The following is a 27,695-nucleotide window of genomic DNA, read 5'->3' on the forward strand; positions in this document are numbered from 1 at the left end:
TTCCCAGTGCAATATAGTACTTTATGCCTTCCTGCCCGGCTGACCAGAGACTCTGCTGCTTTGCCAGACCAGACATTGCCCAGCCTTGCCCACACAGGAGCCCCTGGCTGTGAGGGCACCTCTCTTCTCCCTTTCTTTGGCTAATTCCCACCCTGAGAAGAACCTAGGACAGGCTCTGAGTTCCTTCAGTCCCTAACTCTCACCTCCCCAAAGCAGCAATTAACAAACAGCAGGGGCTCGGCCCCCTGGATCTTTCCTACCTCAAACAGTGTTGCTACAAAATAGCAAGACTGGTTTCCCAGTCTGGAATATGGGAGGTCTACATATCTAGAATCGCATCTCATGTGTTCCCCTGCTTTGCCAGATAACCTATATGCATTGGTCAAAGAGAGAATTTCAGGAGTAGAAGGAAGACGGCGGAACCATGATAGTTAATGATTTGGGGGCCAAATGGGGTCTTGATGAACCTCTTAGGTCATCTCATTTGAGCAGGTAGTCACTCCCCCTCTAGCCAGGTCTGACACTGCCTGAATCACTCACCCACGTCTCTGTGCAGAAATGCCACCTTTCCTGCAACTAATAAAGACAAGTTTCTCTGCAGCATTTTCCAGGGCAGTTTCATTTCAATGTTAAAAATCCAATATCCGCAACTAAAGGCAACAAATTTTTCTTCCAACATACCGTTTATGAGATATCGAAAGGTATTCCAGAAGTTTACTATATTTGATTTGAAGATAGAGAATTATTTGAAAGATTGTAGTAAATCACAGGAGAACTTTCACTTCCATTTTCTAGGACATTTCTTTTATAGTGATAATGTTTGAAAAATATGCAGAAAAGCATAGTTTAAAAAATACAGTGGTATTTTTAACTGTGTCTAGACATACAAAAATCCTAGGAGTGCAAAGATCCAGAAAGATGGAAAATTACTGTCGTGTGAAGCAATCAACTTTAAGTATTTTTAAAGAGATTAAATTAACCTATGAAACATCACACCATCTTACATAGTCAATCCTAAAATGATATGGTATCTAACAACTATTCATCCAACTCCATACATACGCCAAGACCTTTCATAAGTCTTGATTCAGGAATACAAGGTTTTACTGAACTACGCCTGCTAAGAAACCATACTTGTTCTGAGAAAGAGCTCCAAAATATTCTTAAAATCCATCTACTGTACTGTTTTTCAGAGGCTAAATAGATTGGGAGGAGTGGGAGGTCTTAAAGCATCATATGTCTATGTCCTATTCCAGAAACAAGGAATTGTCAATATGCAACAGATATTAAGAAGTCAAAGATTATTTATTATCAAAGTCTTATCTTGAGAAATACCAGGATCCTTCAAACATTTACTTAGATCCCCAAATAAAAGTGTCCTTCCTAGCTGACCTGAAAAACAGACACACAAGCCTTTTCTATACAGTTTTAAAAGTGGTCACACAGAAAAAGGCTTTAACATAGAAAATTTAGCATAGAATTCTAGCATAGAATTCTAGCATAGAATGCTAGAATTAAGAGTGACTTCTATTTTCTTCCTTCAACTTTTCCATATTTTGCTAAATTATTTTCAATGGGCATTTATTACTTTTAGAATCCAAACAAAATTCCTAAAGGCAAAACTATAACATAAATTTTTTTTTTTCTTTAAGCAGTCCACATTAAAACAAATACAGAGAGATATTCTGGCCTTACAGGACACAGCTACCACTTTAACCTACCACATGATACATGCTGATACTCATCAGTTCTGCAGCCTGACAGTGGCCAGCAAGTGTGTCTATAGAACCTGACAACTGTATTAACTGCTTAGAGGACACAGGCATGTTTTTGTACCTACCATCCACCAAGTCCCTTACGTACGCATCTCATTTAGCCCTCACAGCCACTTGTTAAGAGTCCCATGTGCATCCCTATTTTACAGATGAGGAAACCAAGGCCTGGAATGACTAGGCAGCCTGCTCAAGGTAAAGCAGCTAGTGTCTGGGAGCCCCCCTGAGGTTACGTTTGTCTAACTCCAAAGTCAAGCTCTTCCTTTTCCTCTGTACTCCTGCCAAGCGCCCCCTTAGAATCAACAGAGCAAGAATTTGCCTTGGGATTTTCCAGTGCTGATAAGCTTGTCCAATGTCAAGAACATGAAGGCATTTGTAAACCCCTCCACTTCCTTACCTGCAGGGTTGCAGCAAGGGAACCCTCTTGGGGGACCCGTCACATTGCACATCTGTCAGGTGCAGAGGAATGAAGCTATCGCTGCTATACATATAACAGGGGCATCTCCCCAACAGTATTATTTTGATAATAAAAATATACAACTATGACTCTGAGAAATTTCACGTATGACCATCTATACATGAAGAGGTAGTTTTAAAGGAAATTCTAATAAGTTATCTGATTAAATTCACTCAGTATATTAGGTTACCTATAATTCTGGGTAAAAGTGTTGCCTTCTCCCAAATAATCCATAATTAACTGAGTTTTGTTCAAGATTAAAGACCCCCCCAAGACACTGTTTAAAATGGTTTATAAATGACTTTCAGTAATTCAACTTTCAAAAAGCATTTATTGGGCACCTATAGCATCTAGACCCTGAAGAGAGCAGCCCATGAACAAACATTTGAGCAACCATATTATCTTGCCCTCTAAATGTCCTCAAGTTGCTTTACAAATAGGGGTTCCCCCTGAGGACAGAGGGAGGGAAAGGGGAAAGGAGTGGGATGTAATTTAGCAATTTCTGTAATGTTTACTTCTTTACCAAGAGAGGTACCGAGAAACGATGGCAAAAGTATAAAATCTAGACAGTGAACATATCAATGTTTTCCAGACTACTTACAGTATTTTTAGTATATTCAAAATCATTTCTAATCAAAAGTTCTTATTTTAACAATTTACAATGTAGCTTCAAAAACATGTTTTAGAGGGGTGGGATAGGGAGGATGGAAGGGAGGGAGACGCAAGAGGGAAGAGATATGGGGATATATGTATATGTATAGCTGATTCACTTTCTTTTAAAGCAGAAACTAACACACCATTGTAAAGCAATTATACTCCAATAAAGATGTTTAAAAAAAAAAAAAAAGTTTTGCTATTAGGGACCACCCATCAGGGTTCTGTGGCCAGATACCCAAATTCATCTCATGTTCCAAGTACAAATTTAAACCGATTCCTTCCGTTCTTCAATTCAAGCATATGGTAGAGTTGTATTTTAGAACAAAGAACTGGGTTCAAATCTCATCATACTAGCTCTGCTTCTTTGGGCAAGTTATTTGCTAAACAAGGAATTTGCCTCTCATCTCATCTGTAAAATGGGTATTCCCAGTTGTAAAAGGTATATGAGTAGCATGGAATTCACCTGTCACAAAATGGGCATTTAGTATTAGTGTTGCCACCCTACTCCCCTCCCCAACTAGAGAATATGGGGGGGGGGCATTTCGTCCACCAGAACCCTAAGAGGAAATGAGCTGCTCCTCCAGATAAGAGCTGAGGCATAAAACCGGCAGCGGGGCTTGGGACAGGCAAAGAAGAACCGCGAGGTTCATCCTGCCTCTGGTTTGATCGCTATCACCCTTGCAATTGCTCCTGTCCGCTTTGACAGGTGAACCTTGCCGCCCTGCGTTCCAGACTCCATGTGGGAAGAGGATTATGAAACGCTTCTTTACAGTTTACATGTTTCATCTTTTGTATTCTTAAAGGGAGAAGGCGCCCCGTGTGAAGCCCCAGGATGAAAAACAAGCAAACATCATAAAGGACTTGGCCAAAACCAACCAGGTAAAGCAAACAGAGGGGTTTTTAAAATCTTTTCTTTCTGTTCCCTAAAACCTGCTTCTTTTGTCTTTTATTTTCAATGCCCATGGAGCTACCAAAGACAAAGATAGTGGGAAGTGACAGGAGCTACTCGGATAATTCAGCCAGTTTCCAGTACTTCCCTTGTTTTTATTTATTTTCCCCCAAATTACCACTTCTGTTTTCCCACCCAAAAGCTTTGCAAACAACAGCTTTTTCTAGGTGAAAGTGTGAAATAGGGAGACGTTCCTGACACCTTTATCATGGCCTCTTCTCCCTCCCTGCTGGTAGTGCCTTGCCTGCCACTCTCCTCACTGCCACACTGATCTGTACCAGTGGCATAATTTCTGTCAAAATTATGATAACATCAAGGTACTGGTTAACTGATAACAGCAATGCACTGGTTGATAATATCAAGATGTGACCCTTTCCAAGAGCAGGTCCATTGCGAAAGAGAACTCTTAAAGTTAGATCAGTCTTTTAAAATCCAATGGGCTAAAGTTATCATTTTCTCAGTTATTCAGCTGCTCCTATGCACAAGACACACTGTGCCAGCCACCTTACATACATCGTTTCAAATTAAATTATTATTTAATTACTGACTTTCAATGTCAGTGTCAAAATGTAACTTGTTGAAAACAGAATAACTTAAGTTCAAAGACAGTAAATTAAATGACCAAGATGACATATCAAATTTAAAGCCAGAATGGAATCTGAGATCTAGTCAGATACCCCCTTATCTCCACATCAAATCAATCAAAAGTTCTGCCCGTACTAATTCCCAAATGGTTTTCAAATCCATCCTCTCCTCTTCGTTCCTCTGTCACTGCCAAATTCACGTCTGCCCTACCTTTTACAGGGACAATTTCAATAGACAGTTACAATTTGTCTCGTGTTCAGGGGTCTAGCCCTGCCTCCCACAAAGCCAAGTCCGCATGGCACCCTGCTTGCTGTCTCTAAAGCTGGACAACTGCATTCCTCCACTTGAAGCTTTTTAGTGAGAGGCAGCCTAGTCTGGAAAGAGCATGGTCTTCAGAGGTTCAAACCCCAGCTCTACCCTAGCTCTGTGTCCTTAGACAAGTGACTTAACCTCTCTGGGACTCAATTTCCTCCTCTGTAAAGTGGGGATAACAATCACACCTACTTTCTAACGTTGCTGTAAAGACTAAATGAGCTAATATTTGGGTAATGCTCAGAAGTGGGCCTGGCCGTAATAAGCACCGTAGAAGCATCTTCTGTTGGGATAGGGGTGCTATTCCAAGCACTTCATAATCTCCAACCTCTGCACTCCACCCTCTTTCTCACCCTTCAAGCACCATAAACACCAAAAACTCGCCCACTTTGGCCCTACACACCTTTTCTCAGGAGGAATGCACTTCCCTCTTTACTTGGCTCACTGCTATTTATTCCTCAAGACCCAGCTCAGGCAGTATTCCTGGAGGAAGTCCTTCTCTGTTCATCAACTCTCATGACCCAGTTCAGGTTGCCTGTCATGCTCCTAGAACACTTGTGCTTGCCTCTGGCACTGGTCAGAATGTTGGAAGTGCATATACAGCTCTGTGTGCCACACTAAACTTCTTGCTTCTCTTTTATTAACCTCTACAACCCTGGCACCCAGCTCTGGGCCTGGTGCTTAGTAAATGCTCATGAAGGTTCACTGAGCCTTAACTCTTGTACTACATTATCCTGTTGGAACAGAGAGATTGCTATTGTGATTAGATGGCCCTACCTTTACATCACACATTACATCTCTCACATGTCTAATTCAGGCTGTAGCTTCTTGATCCAAATAAGCCAATAAATATTGGTTGGTTCACTGCAGCCCCCTATTGGCACATAACTGATTGACCTAGAGGGAGAGAGGGAGTCAATCACAAAACAGCCAGGTAGATTTAGACACGCCCACAAGCTTGGCATGATGGGTAGAAAATGAGCACTTTCTCTACATTTCCAAGGTTGGGAAATTATACTTCGTTGGGTTTCACAATTGAGTATGATTTTGAAGAACACGAATTGGAATCTTCTTAAATTACTTTAATCTGAATGCTATCTTTATAGTCCCATTCACCAAATTTCTGAAAGTCTCAGCTAGAGGAAGATAAAGAGAAGGGAATCAGCAGTTGCTAAATGCCTGCATGGCCCACGTGTCACAGCTGTTTCACAGTCTTCACAACACTCCCAGTGGAGGACTGTTAGCCCCTTTTTTAGGGGCGAGGACTGAAACTCAAAGAGTTTTAGTAATTTGCCCAAGGACATACTGCTAGAAAAATGACGTGGCTAGAGACTATGCTTTCATTGGACACAAACCTTCCAGGAATTCCAGAGTTTACAGGGACATCTGGTTCTGAGGCCTGACTCAGGAGCAGCGGCAGGGGAGGGTGATGTCATATATTAATCCACATTCCCAATTAGAGGCAGATGCTGTGGTTAAATCAATTGTGAAACAACTCCAATTGACCCCAAGATGGTAGAAGCAAACAGATTAACCAAAAGCTGCTCATTCTTTTCGCAACTGTACATACTATGTCCTAAAAAAGTGATCAGTACAGTAGTTCTTTTCCCACTCCCTAATATTCAACAGTTCTTAAATACATTTGCAAAAATCTCATAGGTTTATTAAGAGAAGAGTCCATACTTCAGTCATGTTGAACCTCAAATTCCTTTCATTATGTATGACACATAGTCATTTCTTAATAAATATGCGTTGGGTGAGCAAATAAACAACTGCGACTAACACTGAACTCATCTGCACAGCTTGACTTCTGGTATCCAGACATCACTCACCATGTAGCTGCTAACATGACAGTGGATTTCTGAATTAGTGAAAAGGAATTCCAGTCCATTCAGGCTGCCTTGGATCAAAATAAAATGCACTATGAGTAAGTCCTATGCAAATATTCAAATGTGCTAGAGACTCAAAGTCTTGGAGTCTTGAAATTGAAAGGCAAGTGTAATTTTTAAATTGGGCCCCCCAAAATGAAAGCTCTATCTATGAGATAAAATGTGTAATTACTTCCGAACAGACTATGGAGGCCTGCTTATAAAAGTGATGAGCTCAAACTTGGCCACTCAGCTTCTATCTTACGTTTGCTATGATCTGCAAGAACGACAATTACGATATCTGCCATCTCTAAAACTCAGGCCCTTGTAAGGACAAAGTGCACGTGAGCAGGCATGGATGGTTTGGTCACACTCGTCACCCCTGCCAGGTAATCAACGCAGAGCTCAGCACTACTGATGACTACCAGCACCACATTCTTGTATTTGAATTCTCCTGATACATAAAAAGAGACCCTAACAATGTTCATCCTTGAGTCAGAGATGCAGGAATGTAAAATACATAATAAACAAATAATTCTTTACGAAAGAAATTCTTCCTCAGAGAAAGCAAAAACAACGCAGTAAAATAAGACAAATCTAAGAGGAGAGAATTCTCGAACGGCCAAAGATGCAGAAATGAGTTGCTGTGGTCCCACAGAGAAATAAAAGGAAATTGGAACTTAGCACTAACCATGGGTCATGCACACGCAGTTTGGGCCCTGGGGCAACAAATAAGAAGGGAGCCCAGAGATGAATATCACCAATCGACATACAATATAGAAAACAAAATGTGTTTTTATACTTTAAAATATTTAGCGATTTGATGTACTGAGGGATCCTGTACTCCCCCAGCCCTTGTCATTCCAGTAGTCCCCTTTATTAAGACCCCCACCACTCAAAACTGCTAAACACCAGTTCTTTCTTTTTGACTTGCTATTTCATGCCTCTGCCACCTAACTTAGTGCTGTAACTCAAAAGGCCTTCTACTTCTGGCTCAGACAAAGATCCTATAATGTCATATTACAGAGCAGGATTTACTGCAGCTCATCATGACTTGATTGTATTTATTTTATTGCTTCAATATTCCTAGTAAATATAAATACTATTGAAATGAAGGAAACACATACATAGACAAGTAAACAAAAAAATATTCCTGTCTGTGGCTTAATGGCTTAAAGTCACAGGCTATTATGTGTGATTGTTTTTATCACTGTCTGTTTTTGTTGTTGTTTCAAGAGGACTGTAAAACAAATGTAGAAGTTAATATATGGGGAGAACATATTCAAAATTCATTTATACCAGCATTTAAACCTTTTTAATTAATATATTGATACGTGTTTTTCTATGATTTTATAAATTGTGTCATTAAAATTAGAAGTAGACACTTTATAAATATACCTCCAAATCACAGAAATTAGTAGTGCGTTATGGACTGTATGCTTTTGCTAAGGTCGCTATGACATCTTGATTCTTTCATCTGAAAGAAATCACCCCTCTACCATCTATACTCCCTGGTGATTGTGTCTCTTGAATCACTTCACAGCCAGACTTTTCAAATGTGTGCCTCGATTATTACAATCTTCACTTTACTTCATTAATATAAACCTGACCCAGATTCCTATGATCAACTAATCCTTACAAAGTATCTAGCCCAAGCAAAAATATATTTTAGTTGGCAAACTTTGTATAATTTGGTTTGAACAGCAGGGTAAAAATGAAGCAGTATGTTTCCTTAATATCCTGGTAATGTAGACAAGCAGCTAGTTGCTCAACACTGAGTGTCGATAGTGGAATAAATCACTGTCACAGAAGACACCCAGGCAGGGGGCTGCCATCTTTCCATTATATCAAATAACTCACATCAGCCCTTTCTCCTCTTTGGTCCTCTCCTAGCCTGGAACAATTCTGACTCAAACAGAGGTCTAAATCCATATCCTCACGAATAGTGTGGTTTTCACTTTGTCTTATGCCAAATACTTCCTTGCTATCTACATCAAGAACCAAAGTGTTGAACTACCTATAAAAACTAGCTTTATCTAATTAGGAGATGATTTCTAGAAATTGGTCCAAATTAGCCACAGTTGTGAGAAAGCCACATAATTAGATAGTTACCTTCCTCAGAAATATAAATATGTAAAGTGATCTGTGCAGACAAGAACTATTTAAAATCTTGTCTCCAAGTACTAATTATATAGATAATTTTATCTGCATATTAATTACATGTGTTACTTGGTGTCAGTCAGTAACAGAAGAAGGTTCTAAGAACAGAAACATCTGGTTGGACCCAGACACCAGTCAGAATAAAACCACATTAAGAGGTTGGCTTGACACAATGATTTACTAAGACACCCTTCATTAGACAGTGCATATAAACCACTATTTAGTTTAAAGCATCTGTGTGATATTTTTTTTAATTTTCAGAAAATTAAATTACCAAGACAGATTTTATTTTAAAGTAGCATATTTGCTCCCTTTCTTTCCCTTTACACTCTTACAAAATCACAAAAGGCCAAGCCTAAAAAACAAATAATATGTATATACTAACAAACCTGAACAGACTGGTTCAATAGTGTCTGAAAGAATGCACATCCCTTGGACTGAGCCTTAAAGGACAGACACCATATTTAGAGTCAGCAGTTGAAAACCCTAGTGTTTTTACTAATTTTTCTACATTTTAGATATTCGTATTTTAGATACATTTTAGATTTTCTCTTCTTTGATCAAAAGTTAAAATTAGAAAATAAAGAGTTGTTAATGAAAGGTAATTCAGGAAACAACAACTAATATAATAGTAAAACTCAAATGATACAATTAAGCAAAATCTTATTAAGACCCACATAAGATTATGTGAGAAATGTGGAAGAGATCTATACCAAACTGATCATCAACACTTCATGTTAATGTCTAATTACCTAATAATGTTCAGTCAGATACAAATCCATATTCCAAGTATATGCATGGTCCTATCAAATAAGTATTTCAATCAAATAAATCATTCTAATGGTTCATCCTATTCATTTTTCATTCTGCTCCACATTTTTATATATTCCTTACCCAAGAATAAAATGGGTATTGTTAATACCTGATACAAATGTCAAAGAGATGTTGGTCATGGTGGAAAGCAGAAGAGTGTGGTAGATAAGAATATAGATTCTGGAGTGAAGGTGTCTGAATCTAGTCCCATTTAAGCCATGCATTAGGTATTTAACATTGACAGTGCATTTAACTTCTCTCCATCTCATTTTCCTCATCTTTAAAATGATGTTTCATAGGGGTTTCATGAAGATTGGCTGGAACCATATAATGTTCTTTGGATGGTTCCTTTACTACTTTTATTAATGCAAGTGGAGGAAAGACCACTTATACGTGTGCTTACATGAGCATGTGCACACACATGCACACACACTGTGCAACAGGGGATAACTAGAGACTATCATCAGCTGCACCCTTTCCCTCCTACTGAATAAATTAGTGCCTTAAAGTTTATTATCCAACACAGAGGTATATCTCAAATGTTGGGGGAAATCCATGTCCATAAGTGCCAAGTATGATACAAAGTAACCCAATTAGGGAGTTACTGGAGACAAATGAGATCCTGTAGAAACCTGAAATCATGCTTTTTGAGTAAGACCCTATCCTGCAGGAATGTGGGCATGGGGGAAAGGCAGTCCAGACCAGTTTATAAGACACCATAACAATGACTCTGCCTCCCTGAAACATCCTTCCCCACTACAGTTACACACACACACACACACACACACACACACACACACTGAAGCTCATGGCAGTCACATATACTGGCACACAGTTCTCCGTTCCTTCCCTTTTGTTAATGGAAGTACACTTGAGTACAATATTATATTCGTTTCAGGTGGATAGCATAGTGATTCAGTATTTTTATAGATGACACTCCATTAAAAGTTACTACAAAATAATGGTTATAATTCCCTGTTCTGTACAATATATTCTTGCTGCTTATCTATTCTTATGTATACTCGTTTGCATCCCTTAATCCCATACCCCTATCTTTTCCTTCTCCACATCCCTCTCCCCACTATTTTGTTTTCTAAATCTGTGAGTCTGTTTCTGTTTTGTTATATATATATTTGCTTGTTTTATTTTTTTAGATTCCGCAAATAAGTGATATCATACAGTATTTGTCTTTCTCTGTTTGACTTATTTCACTAAGCATAATATTCTCTAGGTCCATCCATGTTGCTGCAAATGGCAGAATTTCATGCTTTTTTATGGCTGAGTAATATTCCATTGTATATGTATATGTGTGTGTGTGTGTGTGTGTATGTGTATATATATATATATATATATATATATATATATATATATATATATACACATACACACACACCACGTATTCTTTATCCATTTGTCTGTTGATGGACACCTGGGTTGCTTCCACATCTTGGCTATTTTAAATAGTGCTGCTATGAACATTCGGGTGCATGTATCTTTTCAAATTAGCGTTTTTGTTTTTTCTGGATATATACCCAGGAGTGGAATTGCTGGATCATATGGTAGTTTTATTTTCAGTTTTTTGAGGAACCTCCATACTGTTTTCCATAGTGGGGCTGCACCAATTTACATTCCCATCAACAGTGTACAAGGGTTTCCTTTCCTCTACATCCTCGCCAACATTTGTTAGTTGTAGACTTTCTGATGATGGCCATTCTGACAAGTGTGAGGTGATATCTCGTTGTTTTGATTTGCATTTCTCTAATAACTAGCAATGTTGAGCATCTTTTTCATGTGCCTGTTAGCCATCCATATGTCTTCTTTGAAAAAATGTCTTTTCAGGTTTTCTGTCCAATTTCTGATTGGGTTGTTTTTTTTTTTTTATAATTGAGTTGTATGAGCTGTTTATACATTTTGGGTATTAACCCCCTGTCGGTCGTATAATTTGCAAATATTTTCTCCCATTCAGTAGGTTGTCTTCTTGTGTTCTCGATGGTTTCCTTTGCTGTGCAAAAGGTTTTAAGTTTAATTAGGTCCCATTTGTTTATTTTTGCTTCTATTTCTTTTACCTAAGGAGACAGATCCAAAAAAATATTGCTACAATTTATGTCAACGACTGTTCTTCCTATGTTCTCTTGCAGGAGTTTTATGGTTTCAGGTCTTATATTTAGATCATTAATCCATTTTGAGTTTATTTTTGTATATAGAGTGAGGAAATGTTCTAATCTCACTATTTTAGATGTAGCTGTCCTGTTTTCCCAGCACCACTTATTGAAGAGACGAGAATGTCTTTTCTCTATCATATATTCTTCCCTCCTTTGTCACAGATTAATGACCATAGGTACATATATTTATTCCTGGGGTCTCTATTCTGTTCTATTGATCTATGTGTCTGTTTTTGTGCCAGTACTCTACTGTTCTGATTACTGTAGCTTTGTAGTATAGTCTGAAGTCAGAGAAAGTGATACCTCCAGCTAACCGAATCCAACAATATATAAAAAGGATCATACACCATGATCAAGTGGGATTTATTCCAGGGATGCAAGGATGGTTCAATATTCACAAATCAATCAATATGATATACCACATTAACAAAAGGAAGGATAAAAAAATCACATGATCATCTCAATAGATGCAGAAAAAGCATCTGACAAAATTCAACATCCATTCATGACAAAACCTCTCATCAAAGTGGGTACAGAGGGAATATATCTCAACATAAAAGCCATTTATTACAAATCCAAGCTTGGGTTCAAACTAGGTGAAAAGCTGAAAGCCCTTCCTCTAAATTGAGGAACAAGACACAGATGTCCACTCTTGCCACGTCTATTTAACATAGTATTGGAAGTCCTAGCCACAGCAATCAGACAAGAGTAAGAAATAAAAGTCATCCAAAGTGGAAGGGAAGAGGTAAAATTATCACTATTTGCAGATGACAAGATATTTTACATAGAAAACCCTAAAGTCTCTATCCAAAAGCTATTAGAACTAATAAATGAATTCAACAAAGTTGCAGGATACAAGATTAACATGTAAAAATCTGTTGCTTTTCTATACACTAATAATGAACTATCAGAAAGAGAAAGTTAAAAAAAAAAAATTCTGTTTAAAATCGCTTCAAAAAGAATAAAATACCAGAGAATAAACTTAACCAAGGAGGTGAAAAGCCTATATTATGAAAACTATAAAACACTGATGAAGGAAACTGAAGATGATACAAATCCCATGCTCTTGGATTAGAAGAATTAATATTGTTAAAATGGCCATACTACTTAAATCAATCTACAGATTTAATGCAATCCCTATCAAAATACCCATGACATTTTTCACAGAACTAGAACAAATAATCCTAAAATTTATATGTACCCACAAAAGACCACATATTGCCAAAGCAATCTCCATTCATTCTTTTTTACTCTCTAAAAGCAGCAGAAGGAGGGAGTCTTGAAATTGTCACCATAGGATTCATTTTGCCTCTTCTCTGAACTTACCAGCTCCCTGATCTTGGGACTCAGGCTTCCTGGAGAGCTGGTCAACTGGGCAAACTTTGCACAAGCCTCAGTAGACTAAGAAGACTATAGATCTGACAGCAATACCCAGGGATTTCACTCCTTGTGATGGAGGCATTGCTGTATATGGTTTAGCTAGAGTACTGAAGTCATACATCTCTAAGTTCAAATCCCAACTTCTGTATTTTAGTTATATCCATGTTGGAAATCTACCTAACCTCTATAAAAATGGGAGTTATAACAGTACCCAATTAAGAGTGTTGATGTTAAGATTAAGTGAAAAATGTAAATAACATGCTGAACAGAGTGCCTGGTACGTAAGAAAGACTCAATAAACAGCCATTTCTATCATTAAATCCTCAGGGATAATTATTTATCCTTTCACCTATATTTAGGAACAATTTTTAACAAATTAAGCAAATCTTGGAGTGCTAAAATAATATTTCAGAGAAAGTAATTTGGTTTCATCTACTTAAACCTGGCTGCTGGTTAGTGGAAGGGCTCATGAAAATAACATCTGGCCATAGTTCTTAATTTCCAGCCTTAGGCTTAACTTCTAGTCTTTATCAGCAACAATCTGTTAGCATTCTGATGTCTTCATGCAGCTGCATTTGTGGAAAGGTCGTATTTCAGCTCACACGATTTTCTTTCGCTGCTGTTATCACAAGAGCTAAATTGATATGTGTAAGTCTAAAAATATTCTTAGATACGAGCTTCCTGTGACTAATTAATACGGCCGTATGCTACAAATCAACCTCTGAGACCATAAAATCTCTCTTTTCCCTGGTTCCTCTACTTCTATTAATGCAGGTGGAGCAAAAGCCACATACCCTCTTTAGAGCTTAAGACAATTAATTATGTCTGTAGAGACAACCCAGAATATAACTTCCAAACTTCTCAGACTTCATGTGAGTTTTAGTGCAACATGCCCCACCTGATTCCAAATTTGTTGTCATAATTTTTTTCTCAGAAATCCCAGATTCATCCTAAGTCAAAAGCCAAGCATACAGTGAGTTAGATATAATATGCATAATAATGTGCTTGTCAGTGATGTTAATGGGAATCAATATTCATGAGCAGTACTTGGTCTCATGTGCTAAATAAACTCTAATTAAGAGTATACCTCATTTATGTTCTTCCTCTACACTCAGATCAGTCAATCAGCAAGAACAGCACAGCTCTAGATAAATGGGAAGATTGGAAGCCAGACACATGACACATCTAAAAGACATGGTTACAGAATAATGAAGAAACAGGGTAAACTTGATCTAAGATAGAGATGAAGGAAGAGAAAATTTCTGCAAATGAAAGATAACTGTTTTTCTTTCTCCAGTAAATGTGTATTTTATCATTCCCCCTGTCAAACAGAATCTTGATTCACGATGTACAAGAAGAGGCTGAGAAACAGTTTGATGTCAAAGAAGATACCCCAGGCAGGCACAGCTATGCAAAATACAATAACAGGGACAAGGTATAGTACAAAATGCCTGAACTTCCAAAAAGAAAAACGTCACCCTCAACATTAGTTGTCTTTTAGTTTTCTTTTATTCTAATCTCTCAAAATTGTTTTTGTTCTTAAGATTGTTGACTGGACTGAAAAAATGGTACATAAGCATCCTAAAATGGTCTCTCGTATTAAAATTGGAACTACTGTTGAAGATAATCCACTGTATGTTCTCAAGGTAAAAGTAATTTAAGAACTACAGATTCTTACTATTGTTGAAAAATATGAATGTAAGAGTTACTTTGTGACGCAACTAGCTAATTTTTTGACAATAAAAAGTCTTATTTCTTTGAAGAACATATAAGCTCTAGACATCCATTCAAGAATAGAAGTGCCAGGTGGTTTTAGGTAGAACCCAGAAAGTCCCTGAATAAGCCACCTGACAGACACAGTGGACAAAGCCAGACAAGTTTCTTATCCCATATCTTTATAACAAGAGTTTATGATGTCCCTGGTGTATAAAACAGTTTTCCATCCATTAAAATTCAGTGAAACTGATGACTAAATGTTGGGAAGAAAAGAAATTTAAGAATCTTATAATCATAGGATCTCAGTACAGTAAGTGAGGCATTTCAACTCTGTGTTGATAGGGAATTCCCTTCTATGACCGAGCTGACAATTGCCATTCAGCTGCTGCTGGATTTTTGTACATCCAAAGACATTGCTCCCTAAAGCATCCCCTTAATAACTGAGAAGCCTTCCCCTACCCTGATTTCCCATCCATTCATGCTCTCCAACCACTCAAAACAAATCTAAATTCTCTAAAATGACAGTTCTTCAAATATCCAGCCACTATCCCTCCTCCCCACTGCAAACACAACTACAAAATCTTTTCCACTCCAGGCTAAACATCATATTTATGAAGTAAGAAAAATAAAAGGAAATGGCAGAAACAGAAGTAACTTTATAATCTTTTTCTCAGGCCAAAGGATGTTAGCAATAAAATAAGAAAAACAATAGACTGTGATTTTTTTAAACCCTAAAAGCAACTCTTGACACTAAGAAAATTTTTTGAAAAATATACTTTGAAATAGATTATGAATTATGTATTTTAAGGATACATGCCATGGTCCTCCCTGAGAAAAATACGTGCATACACAGTTACTCATTCAACAGAAGACAGGTGAAAGAATTGCTCTGAGACTATGAATGCGTATTTGGACAACAAGAGATCAGTGTGTAAGTTCATGTAAAATAATATCTCAAATTTATTTTTTAAAAGATTGGGGAAAAGGATGAAAGAAGAAAGGCTATTTTTATGGACTGTGGCATTCATGCACGAGAATGGATCTCCCCAGCATTCTGCCAGTGGTCTGTCTATCAGGTAAATCAATCGGAACATTCACACAATTCTCCTTTGATTGTCAAGTCTCCATCACTTCACTGAGTGGCAACACCCCTTTACAAATGAGTGCAGTTCCTCTTAACAAGAAGAGCCCACATTTGGTGCTGTCAGGAAATAAACACTCTGGATTTTACTCATCGTTGAGGTTTTTATAAAATTGACACCTTCCTTTAAACTTCTTGAACTCCAGCTAACAGTTTATAAAACTAAAAAACAATTTTTGGCTACAATCTGGTTTTTCCTATAGTTAAGTATGGGAAATCTGAAACTATCTTTATATTACAACCTACAAACTTGGCCTTTCTTCAGTGAGTTCAAAGCACAGAACGTTAGGTCCTGTTTAGATATTGAATTGGCTATGCACACATTTGGAATTTTCATACTTAAGTTTCCTTTCCAAGTGAAAAATAACTCACTTTTTTAAAAAAGTAAATCCAGTTTATAAGTTTGTTGTTCTTCTCACTATTTCTATTGTATTCTGACGCCTACTATCTTTTAACTTCCTCTTCTCTGCCAGCTTTTGCGTACATCATGCCGCTGGAATATGACATCACAGCTGCTTTCAGGGCGAGGATACTTTTCACTAGGAATTAATCTGCCGGTAGAACTCATTTATCCCTGCAGTTGTTTTAGTTCTTCCAGCTGAGGGCCGAGAGCTCAGCTTACTTAAGTAATAAGCTCACTTACTTAAGCCATGAAGGAACACACAAGATAGAGCTACAAGAAATATCTTGGCTCCAGTACAGATATACCTGGAAGACATTTTCCAAGAATAATGAGAGATTTTAGGCAGCCATAGAAAGTCCAGATAATTAGAGAAATTTCCATCTGATGTGAGAAAACAAGTTGATTGGTCAATCTAAATGCTCTAATTTTTTTTATTAACAAAGTGTTTTTTCTTTAATCCTACTTATAATTAATTCATGAATCCTCCCCAATATTCACATATTCCTATGCTTACAAATTCAGTATGTATTTACCGAAAGATGTGAGGAAAAGAATCTATTTAAAACAAGTTGTACTGCTAATTTTTCACTTGGCCTCTATTCTTTCCATGAAACGTATCTTGCATGCTACATTTGGAATGCTACAAGTCTTGATAATTAAATGATCCTTTAAAGAATATTTAGTTCAATTAATTTCACTAGTCTGAATAAGTGTCATTTTTTTCTGTCATCTATATGGGTTATTTATCTTTATGCAGTTTAGGGGAAATACGTTTGAAATCATGTGACCTTGGGCAAATGGACTTAAGGAGTGGTAGTCATTACAATTATAACCACAGCTTTCCACATGGTAGCTAAACTTTATACCAATAGCTTAATTTTTTCCTACCCCTGCAGGCAACCAAAACTTATGGTAAAAACAAAATTATGACCAAACCCCTGGACCGAATGAATTTTTATGTTCTTCCTGTGTTCAGTGTTGATGGATATATTTGGTCATGGAGACAGGTACGGCTCTGTAGTCTCTTGTTTGCATTTAGGTAATATATTATTTACTGACTTACGTGCACATTGAGTGTTATGCATTAAGTTTAAGGTTTGGTTAATCAATTCCAGTTCAGAAAAGTGTATTTTTAAAAACTCAGTTTCAACTAAGGAAAGCATGATTTCCTGGTTACACAGGAGTTCTTGAAATAATACGAAATTTCTGCTGCTAGAAGCTAGTAATGCAGAAAAATGAAATAAAGCAGTAATTATAAAGGAAATGTATATTATACAATATGGCAAAAGTATTTCTAGCTAAGAATAAAAGTCATTTAGAGACATTCTGAACATACTGACTTCAAAACAAAAGTCATTGTATTGCATCAATTTGGGACAGAATCTGCAGTGGAATAATTGTATCAAAAAATAAATAAAAGAGTGACACAGATATCTGTCTTTTAAGAGAATTCTTTATACCCTGCTGTTGCTAAATAAGATTGATTTTGAGATTTCAGACAGATACTATCACAAAAAGTTATTTTCTGAAAATTATGCTCCAACAATCACAATTTGACCTGTATTATTTCTGAAGCTATAAATGGTGAAAGATGTAACGAAGCTAAAATTCAAATTACAGGTAATATCAGAACAACGTTGATCATTTTTTAATACTCAGAACTAATCAACAGTTTTTAAAACTAACTGAATTTTTTATCAAGGCCTTAGACTATTAATGTAAAAAGCGCTTCTGAAAATATTACCAGTTATAAGAAAAATATTTTTTTTCTTTATATAATGGGTCTCAGGTTAACTAGATAAATTTCAAATAAAGCTGTAGACACCTGCAGGGAGAATGTGAAATGATCAAATTGAAAAATGCTAACTGAGCTTGTGTAAACACTTCCATCATTCAGTACTGCAGGACCGCATGTGGAGAAAAAATCGTTCCAAGAACCAACGTTCCAAATGCATTGGAACTGACCTCAACAGGAACTTTAATGTCTCAGGGAACTGTGAGTAGCAGACAAGATCTCAAGGGAAATAGCTCTAAAGAGTGTTTAGACACCGAATTTAGTTAAACTACCTACTTATTCAGTAAAGATAGGTATTCCCTAAGTGTTAATTTTCTAATCGAAAAAATGAAAGATAATCATCACTACCATAGAAGTATTATGAATGTTTTGTTGAATGGGTGGAAGTAGGAGGTAGGACTGTTTATCAAACAATCTCTTACTTAATATATCTAGCTTACTAAAAATCAGGCACAATCCAGAAATTCTGATAATCTGAACAGAGATCTCAGGTCCCTCCTCTTCCTGATCTGATAAAATTTGAGAAATACCAGTGGTTAGAACCAACATATAGGTAGTTCTTCAGATGTGTAGTGAAAAGAAACATCTGGGGCAAAGAAAGTGAAAAGGTTGCAGGGAAAAGCAATGATAAGCAGAGGCCTGCTACATCAGATGATGCTGCAGCTGCTACACAAATATTACTTTATCATTACGTACATTCAAAGAGGAATTGCCACTATCCCAATTCATAAATTTCTTCTTTATCTAACTTTGTTGAAAATAGCACCTCAGCATGTAATTCTATTCTACCATAATGAATATGATAATAGCACATATCCCTAAGTGAAAGCTGCCTACTGAAACAGGTTAAAGAAACTCAGGCTCAGAGAAGGTAATTTACAGCAGTCTCCAATGAGTTAGAGCTGAGGCTGAACTGGGACTGACTCCAGGCCCTGGGCTGCTTCTGCTGAGTTATTCCTGTGACCCTGGGAAATGGAGGAAAAATAAACAAGGCTAAGAATAAGAATATTCAAGTGGGCTAAGTCTGTTACACTCTTGAGTTATGCATACAAAGTTAGTCTGCTGGGACACTGAGGCAGCCCTGTAAACCTGGGAGACTAAAATGTTAAAAACATTTTGTGAATCCCTGTCAAAAGAAGTAAGGGCTGTACTGATGGGGGGCAGATTCTGATCTCATCCCTCCATGTCCTCTGCCGCGTTCCCTCACACCAAGGACCCATGTTGGGAGATCTATCGGGGCCCTGCACCAGAGTCCGAGAAAGAGACCAAAGCTGTCACTGACTTCATTCGAAGCCACTGAAGATCAATCAAGGCTTACCTTACCTTCCATTCCTACTCCCAGATGCTATTGTTTCCCTACGGATATACATCAGAACTGCCACCTAACCATGAGGAACTGGTATGTAGGAAAAGCCTGTGGTTTAAGCACTGACACCACCATTGACTTTCAGTCTGTTCATCATTAACAACCTGGGTTATCTTGAAAAAATTTCACATTTGAATACCAAAGAAGAGAACTAATGAAGTCTACCTTAGAGTTAAAACCAAAACCTCAGGTTAATTTTTCATGTGATAAAAGTACATAGATAATAGAATCTTTTGATATGATTCTAAGATAAAGCCAGTATGAAGAAAGGTCTAGGCTACCAGAGTAGAATCCCATTACTACACAGATGTTGCCTAGTTAAATATTTACCATGGGTCACAACATAAAACCATACACAGCAAAAGCCTAAGACAATAGCAAAGACATCTGCTATTCCTGTCACTGAGACACCAGATTTAAGGAGAGCAATTGTATTTTTATCCTCCTGATCAACTTGGAAATTACATTAATTCTTTTATTAACCAAGGAAAGAAATTTTGAATGATTGTGAAGCTTCTGCACTAAAAACACTCTCTCCAAAACTATGATCCGCTAAGCATTCTTTTCCTTTCTATGAAAATGAATTTGATCATGTTAGCTTTTAAAAAGAAAAAAAACTTCTGCGTATGAGGGATAAATATTTTTAATTGCTCTAGAAGAAATAAAAGCTGTGATTCAAATACTGCTCCACAAAAGTTTTTTTTAAATTTTTTAGAGGTTACAATTGCCTTTCTGACTTGAGTCAACTGTTTCCAGCATTCAATTCTGAGTGGGAGCAAAGATTTGAACCAGTCATTAAAACTTTCTGTTTATATACAACAAATACACAAGCAATATGTGGCCCAGAGAGCCATTTATTTAATCAATCTAGCTGAGAATCTGAACCCATGAGTTTTATTAATTTATGCAAAGGTACAGCAATGCAATTCAATCTACCCTTAGGAAAATGGTATTATGGATTAAGAAATACAAATATACAAAACAAACCATTTTGAGTAAAGTAAGTGTTCTTACACAGCAACGAAACTGCTTAAGAAAACAACTTACTTTTTGGTTATATACATTACACATGTAGACTAAACAAAATCTTCACTAGAGTACAAAAGCGTTAGTGACTATACTCCATTAGAATGAATTCCAATAATCATTCCCATAGCACAAAACACTATTGTGTATTAAAGGTCATAAGCTGCCACTCAAGAAGAAAAACTCCAATTTAAACAGAAGTACTTTAAAAAGGAGTCAAGCACCTTTCTTCCCTTGGCATACTAAAATCATATGCGGAGAAAGACACATGGTGGTGTGGAGCCTATGAAGACCAAGGAAGGAGGAACGTGGGAGAAACTGACTTTGAGAGACACAAATATCTGAAGCCAAAAGAAAATCTGAGAGGAAAAAGAAAGAATATGTTTTTTTAGAAGGAAGGTCAGAAGTCAAAAGGAAGAAAAGGAGGGAGGGAGAGAGGAAAGAAGAGTGAGTATGAAGAAAGGGTAGAAACACGAGCTATGATATTACTGTACATGACTGGCTTCACATTTAGAAGGCCTCGTGATGACAATATGTATATCTCACTGAAAATAAATTTCTCACTCAATCATTTATTTTATTTTGATCTTCAAATGCCAAATAACCAGTAAAATCGACTTTTTCTAATCTCCAGTGAATTAATGGCATTCACATGGTATCCAGTTACCCCACTCCTACTTCCCTTTCTCTCCAGGCCAAAGTTGCAAAGATTGGCACTGATGTCCTATCAACTCAGTATGAACCCACTCCACACCTGTGGTCCAACAGCATCAACCATTTGTACGTTTTTCCTATTATTTATTGTGTCACTTTCCCTAATTCTCTTTTAGAGACATTAAAGAAAGTTATAGAATTTATAAGTTAGGATTAGAACATCTTGGAACTGCTAATTTAAACTTCGGTTTTAACAGGAGATTCTGAATTATACGTGAATCTAGGAGACAGATTCCACCCTTTGCGGGGGGGGGATAAGATTTTTCTAGAAACAAATTATACTGAACTTTTACAAGGCTACAAGGTCAACAGAAGTAATTACATCAAGACAAATTTACAGTTTAATTCTTTCATCATCCTATTCTCTACCACCACTACCACCACCATTTTATCCTCACAGGAACTAACAAGAATTAACTGGGGCAGAGTCAATTCTTTTTTTTTTTAACCATTTAACTCTGACTGGACTCTTTCTTCCTTGGCCTTGTCCCTATGCCAGCACAGTCTTTTCCCTAGCTCCTGGGGGGAAAACGGGTAGGCCAACAGTTCAGCCACTCTGCTCGTGTAAGGCCAGTCTCCTGTCCCTCTCACCAGCCCCTTCCTACTGTGTTCAACCGAAATCTATATGGCGGATTAAGAAAGGAGGTCACAAGGTCCTAGTTCTGCTGCTTTTGCTTTAGTGTCTCAGCACCACTTCTAAATCTTCACTCTTTTTAAACTTTGTCTTTGCATTTTTTAATTATTGACACAGACTCCTTACAAGTCAGGCACTGTCCTCAGCCCTTGATTTTCACAATCTCAGTTACTCCTCACAATGTTCCATGAGGTGTGCAGTACTCGCAACTAGCTTAACTGGGATTCAGTCCCAGGTTTTAACAAAGCCGAGGTCCGAGATCTTGACCACTGCACAGACTGCTTTCCCATTTGGTTTTTGCAGCTAAAATAACTAGGGATTTCTATTTTCAAGCAATAGAAAGAAATTCATTTAGTTTTCACCAAAGACCATTAATTCAGACCCTGGGAAGTGAGACGATTTCTCCTCAGATCCCACTGATCTTAGTTTGGAAATTCTTTAGTAAAACTCGCCTTTTCTCCAAACTATTTCCAAGTTTAAGTTCTTAGGCCCAAACTTTACAGGAAATTCCAATGAAACTGCTTACAAAACCTTAACTTCCTAACAAAATTTAATTCCTCAAAAGCAAGGCTTACACTTCAGATCTCCTCTCAGATCATACAATATCTAGCACGGGGCATGGAACAATAGCAGAATTAATTCTCATAAACTTGGTCAAAGAAAATGGTGTCCTGACTTGTCCAAAAGGTGTGAATGTGGATTGAAACCACAACAAAATTAGACTTGATTTAGCCTGTATCACTCTCTAGAGCCAAGATATCCAACATTTTTAGCATGAAGACTGCTGTTTAACTTTTAAACATTTCATGGAACAACTCACCACCACCAAATACAGATGATTATTTCCATGATACTTTTAGAACGCGTGGATTGAAAAAATAAATATGTGCATCTGTGGATTCCAGGCAATAACTCTACCTGGCCATACCTCATAAACCACTTCCCTAATCCACGCTGAAAGAATAAACTGTAACTAAAAGTCTACACCCTCAACAATTGGTATGGAATTTGAAAATGCTTTAGTCATCACAAACAACTTCTAGAGCCTATCTACTGGAGGTTCCTTTGGTGGAATTAGAAAAATGACTTAAAAAAACAGACAAGTTCCATTCCTAGAGAACATTCATCAGCAAGCACGTATCAACCAGCTGTGTGCTTTAAAGGGCAGAAGAGAAAGTACAGTGACACAGCCGATCACCAGCATCCAGACAGATCTGCTGCAACATAGCCAGGCCAGGGATTCATTACACATACAAGTGGATGACAACAAGATTTCAAAACAGATGATATACCCAGCTACATAAGTGGACAAAAGTAAGCAAAGTAAAGGACCAAAGGACAGACTAGAACACCAGTTTAAAATGGCAGCCTACTTAGTGGATACTGAGAAATAGCAGGGCCAGATAAGCCACCCAGATATGATGTAAGAGGAATTCCTAAATCATAAGGAGGAAAAACACACAGATTTTCTTGGCAGCAAAGAACAAAGAGTTCCAAACAGGAGAAAACTTTGCAAATGGCAGCTAGGGCATCAAAGGATTATTACTCTCACTTTCTATATATATATATATATATATATATATATATATATATATATATATATATATATATTTATATATATATTTATATATATATATTTATATATATATTTATATTTATATATACATATATATACACACACACACATATGCACGCATGTATATACATGATGTATATTTGCATATAGATGCAAATTATGAGCATATTAGAGCTATGCATTTGCATTGAATCACAATTATTTAATAAGCAAGAATTTATGGAGCACCCACCTAATAGCCCAGCACTTGGAGCTTTGAGAGATAGGTGAAAAGAGTGAAGACACAATGACTACTTTCAAAGAGTTACATTCTAACTGGGAGGAGGAGATCACCAAAGATAACATAGTTCCCTGCTATCATGTGTCACTTTCAATATGGGAGGATAAAGAGGAATTACTATTCTATACAACTGTGTAGTAGTACTTTAAACTTTTATTATATTATAAGTTTTTTTAAGCAATTCAGATTTAGAAAGAATTGTCTCTTCCACATGGGGCTACAGCAGCTTGATAGATGTTCAAAACTTTTAGGAGTGACTGCTTTAATAAAGCACCTGATTAAATGTTAATCAAACAGTCACAAGAAGCAGGCAGTAACAAAGCACTTGACTTGGTAAGAAAAGAAAATAGGAGCACCCCACAATTAAAGTTTAGTCATTCCAATATCCTAATTGTCATTTAACAAGTTCCAGGATTTGGGGGAAGCAGCTAACATTTACCAGTATTTTTCTCTCTTTGATTTGATGGAGACAGAAGAAAAGGACTGAGGGAGCATTTTTAAAACCCAAATTGTGGAGCGATCTCTGACCTCCAGAAAAATATGTTTGCAATTTGAACCTAATAAACAAATAAGTTAAAACCATAAAATTTGAAACCAGGAGGAAACCTAGGAAATGATCTAATTCATGGTTCTCAAGCCTGACTTCCAACTAGCATTATCTGAGGAGGTTTTAAAATATGCAGATGATCAGGTCTTATCCCCAGAGATTCAGATTCCATTAGTCCCTGGTGGGGCCCAGGCACTTGAATTTTTTTAAAGTGGTCAAAGTGATTCTAAGATGAAACGAGGGTTGAGAACCACTGATATAAGCTAAACCCCTCATTTATAGACTATGAAATTGAGATACAGAAAGATTTCATCACTTAGGGGCAGAATAGGGTCAAAAATCAGCATTCCAGACCAGAGTCAAATTGTATACCAACTATTTGGCCACGAAGCAGCGATATTTAGACGGCACAAAAATTGATATTGAAAGATTGTGAAATGCTTATATTTGCATATCGACAGCATAGCCAATCCTTTACCATCTTAGAAATAACTGAAGATAGTTCCTAGTTAGCAAGAATAGTTCACTGAATTGATAGGAATCAAGTAGCTTGTATCATTAATATCATCCATCTATGAGTCACATGATGAAATAAAAAGTTAATTTCAAAGTGCCTTTCTTGTTCCCTTCCCCACACATCAAAATCGCTAGCTCTGCTCTTGTTTCTCAACTCTGTACTGTTTTCTATACTCTTTACTACTCTACATTTTGAAAAGGAGAAAATCAAGACCCCGAATTTGTAGCTCAACACCCACTACCTATCCACTAAGACATTCAAGCTGGAATTATACTGAGGGCAACAGAAGTGCAAAGTAAATATTTCAGTTCATGCCCATGCATCTCTAGCTTCAGCTCTTGCTTCAAATAGAATTTCCACTCTTGTTGGCATAAAAGTGCGTGTTAGTATGTTTAATGCCTATCAATAATATTTTTTTAAAAACATAGAAGTTAAGTCACCAGTGTCACTTTATGTGGATTTCTCTGGGATGAAACCAGAGTGTTAGGTCAGTTCAGTTTTACCTTGACTTGTTTTGACTGTATTACAGTCAGTTCCTTGCACTTAATGTGCCTTGAAAGGAGTAGGAAATTTTTTTCTTATTGTCAACATTTTAAGAAAATGTTAACAACAAAAAAAATTATCTTGTAGAACTCAATTAAGACTTTTTATTGAGAGGACTATAGATTGACATATGGTAGGTAGTAAGTACAATGGTTAGTCATGCAAACTCTGAAGACATGCAGCTTGGGTTTGATTCCTGACTCAACCACTTACTAGCTATGTATCTTTTTTTTTTAATTGACATGTAGTTGATTTACAATATTATATTAGTTTCAGGTGTACAACATAGTGATTCAGTATTTTTGCAGATTATAGTTTATTTTAGGTTATTATAAGATAATGGCTATAATTCCCTGTGCTATACAGTATGTCCTTGTCATCTATCTATTTTACACATCTAGCTATGTTGTCTTTGAGTAAATTGCTTAATCTCTCTGTGCCAAAACTTCCTCTTCTGTAAAACAGCAATTGGTACTTAAATCATAAGGTTGTGACAGGAATTAATGAAATGAGTTAGCATACATAAAGCACTTAGAAGGGTGCCTGGTGTTTAGCAAGTGATTGTTATTATATTCTATAAATATATACACATATTTTAGTGGGTACAGACGGAGATAAATAAAAGGCTAAGCAGCATGTTCAACAAATTAAGTTGTATAATACTATATTCTTACGAGTAAAAGTCTTTCAATGTTGTATTTATTTTATGTCTTAATATAGTTTTTGCTTGCAAATTTAAGGTTTTGAAGATACAGAAAGTGGTATCATAAAAGAAAATGTATTACACTCAATAACATCACACAATTATGAAAAATCACAAATTACATAAATTATCAATCACCACTATTAATCTTAATGAGAAATTTCTCATAAAGTAAATTTTTCAAAATGAAATATCAATATTCTTTAACTCTTTGAAATTATAGCAGTTTACTTAACTGCAAATGGAGGGCTGGTACAGCTAGAAACTGGCCACATTTATTGAAATGTCTAGCACACTCTAAATCATCATGCAAGACACAATTCCTATTTACCCTACCTCCATTGCTAGAGAACTCTTATGTTCTTTTTTACTAATGAACTTAAACTCAACTCTTGCTAAAAATGGCAGCCTTCTTGATCACTAAAGCCAGTATATCTATCTCAGCTCACATGCTCCACAAACTCCCTGCAACATTGGACCTTGTCGATATACCTTCTTCTTGCCATTCCCTTGGCTTCCTTGACACCAAACTCACCTGGTTTGCCGCCTCCTCCTTCTATTCCACTTTGTCTCTGCTGACTGCCTCTAAAAGCAGATATTTTCCCAAAAATAGGTATTACGCAGATATTCCACAAGGTTGTCTCTTCAGGCCCCTCCTCTTCCTTCTGCTTCTTTCTCATCAGGGAAGTACTCTCTATCCTCACAGGCTGGAGCCTGCATTTGCCACCTAGAGGCGCCGCGGTGGCCCAGCTAGGAAATCACCTTTCATCCATGCAGCAGTTACCTGCAGGGATCAGTGGGAGCCCAGCAGCACCAGGGGAACCAACTAGATGAAAACAGCAATGCAAAGGCTCTGAAAACTATACTGACACTGGAACCAGAAGTCACAAAAGAAGACCAGGGCCTGCATGCTAAACCTAAACAGGGTGACTGCCTGCTAAAGTAGATTTCCGTTAAAATTTAAGATTTAACATAATAGCCAAAGTGTCTAGGATACAATCAAAAATCCCTTATGCCAAAAATAAAGAAAAGCACAGCTCGAATGAGAAAAGACATTGACAGATGGCAACACTGAGATGATTTAGGTGTTGGAATTATCTGACAAGAATTTCAAAATCGTCATCATAAAAATGCTTCAACAAGCAATTACAGATAGCCTTGAAACAAATGATAATATAGAAAATCTCATCAAAGAAATGCAAGGTATAAAAAGGAAGCAAATGGAAATTATAGAACGGAAAAACACAGTAACTTAAATTTTAAAAACTCACTGGAGAGGATCAATAGCAGAATGAATATGATGGAGGGAAGAATCAGTTAACTTGAAGATAGAACAATAGAACTTATCCAGTCTGAAGAGAGAAAACAAATTGAAAACATATATAAACAAAGCCTAAGGGACCTGTGGCATAATAACAAATGATCAAACATTCATATCATCAAAGTCTCAGAAGGAGAGGAGAAAGAGAATAGTGCTGGAAAAAAATATTTGAAGAAATAAAGACTGAAATTTCCCAAATTTCCTAAAGACACAAACCAACATATTCAAGAAATCAAGTGTACCACAAACAGAATAAGTTCAAAGAAACTCACATCAAGCCACACCATAATTAAAGTTC

At 36.9% G+C, this 27,695-nt stretch overlaps 1 protein-coding gene across 1 annotated transcript in view; it reads left to right on the forward strand.

The window, feature by feature from the left end:
• Window positions 1–2,773: 2,773 nt before the first annotated feature.
• Window positions 2,774–27,695, forward strand: part of CPA3 (carboxypeptidase A3) — a 28,539-nt gene continuing 3,617 nt past the window's right edge. The window contains 12 exon segments of the mRNA XM_068545626.1: window positions 2,774–2,782; window positions 3,498–3,592; window positions 3,690–3,765; window positions 6,535–6,659; window positions 14,448–14,550; window positions 14,660–14,761; window positions 15,806–15,907; window positions 17,272–17,382; window positions 18,281–18,371; window positions 19,367–19,569; window positions 21,257–21,310; window positions 21,312–21,342. Coding sequence (XP_068401727.1) covers window positions 2,774–2,782; window positions 3,498–3,592; window positions 3,690–3,765; window positions 6,535–6,659; window positions 14,448–14,550; window positions 14,660–14,761; window positions 15,806–15,907; window positions 17,272–17,382; window positions 18,281–18,371; window positions 19,367–19,569; window positions 21,257–21,310; window positions 21,312–21,342 — 1,102 coding nt within the window.

The sequence above is a fragment of the Eschrichtius robustus genome, chromosome 6, assembly GCF_028021215.1.
Source record: "Eschrichtius robustus isolate mEscRob2 chromosome 6, mEscRob2.pri, whole genome shotgun sequence".
Lineage (NCBI taxonomy): Eukaryota > Metazoa > Chordata > Mammalia > Artiodactyla > Eschrichtiidae > Eschrichtius > Eschrichtius robustus.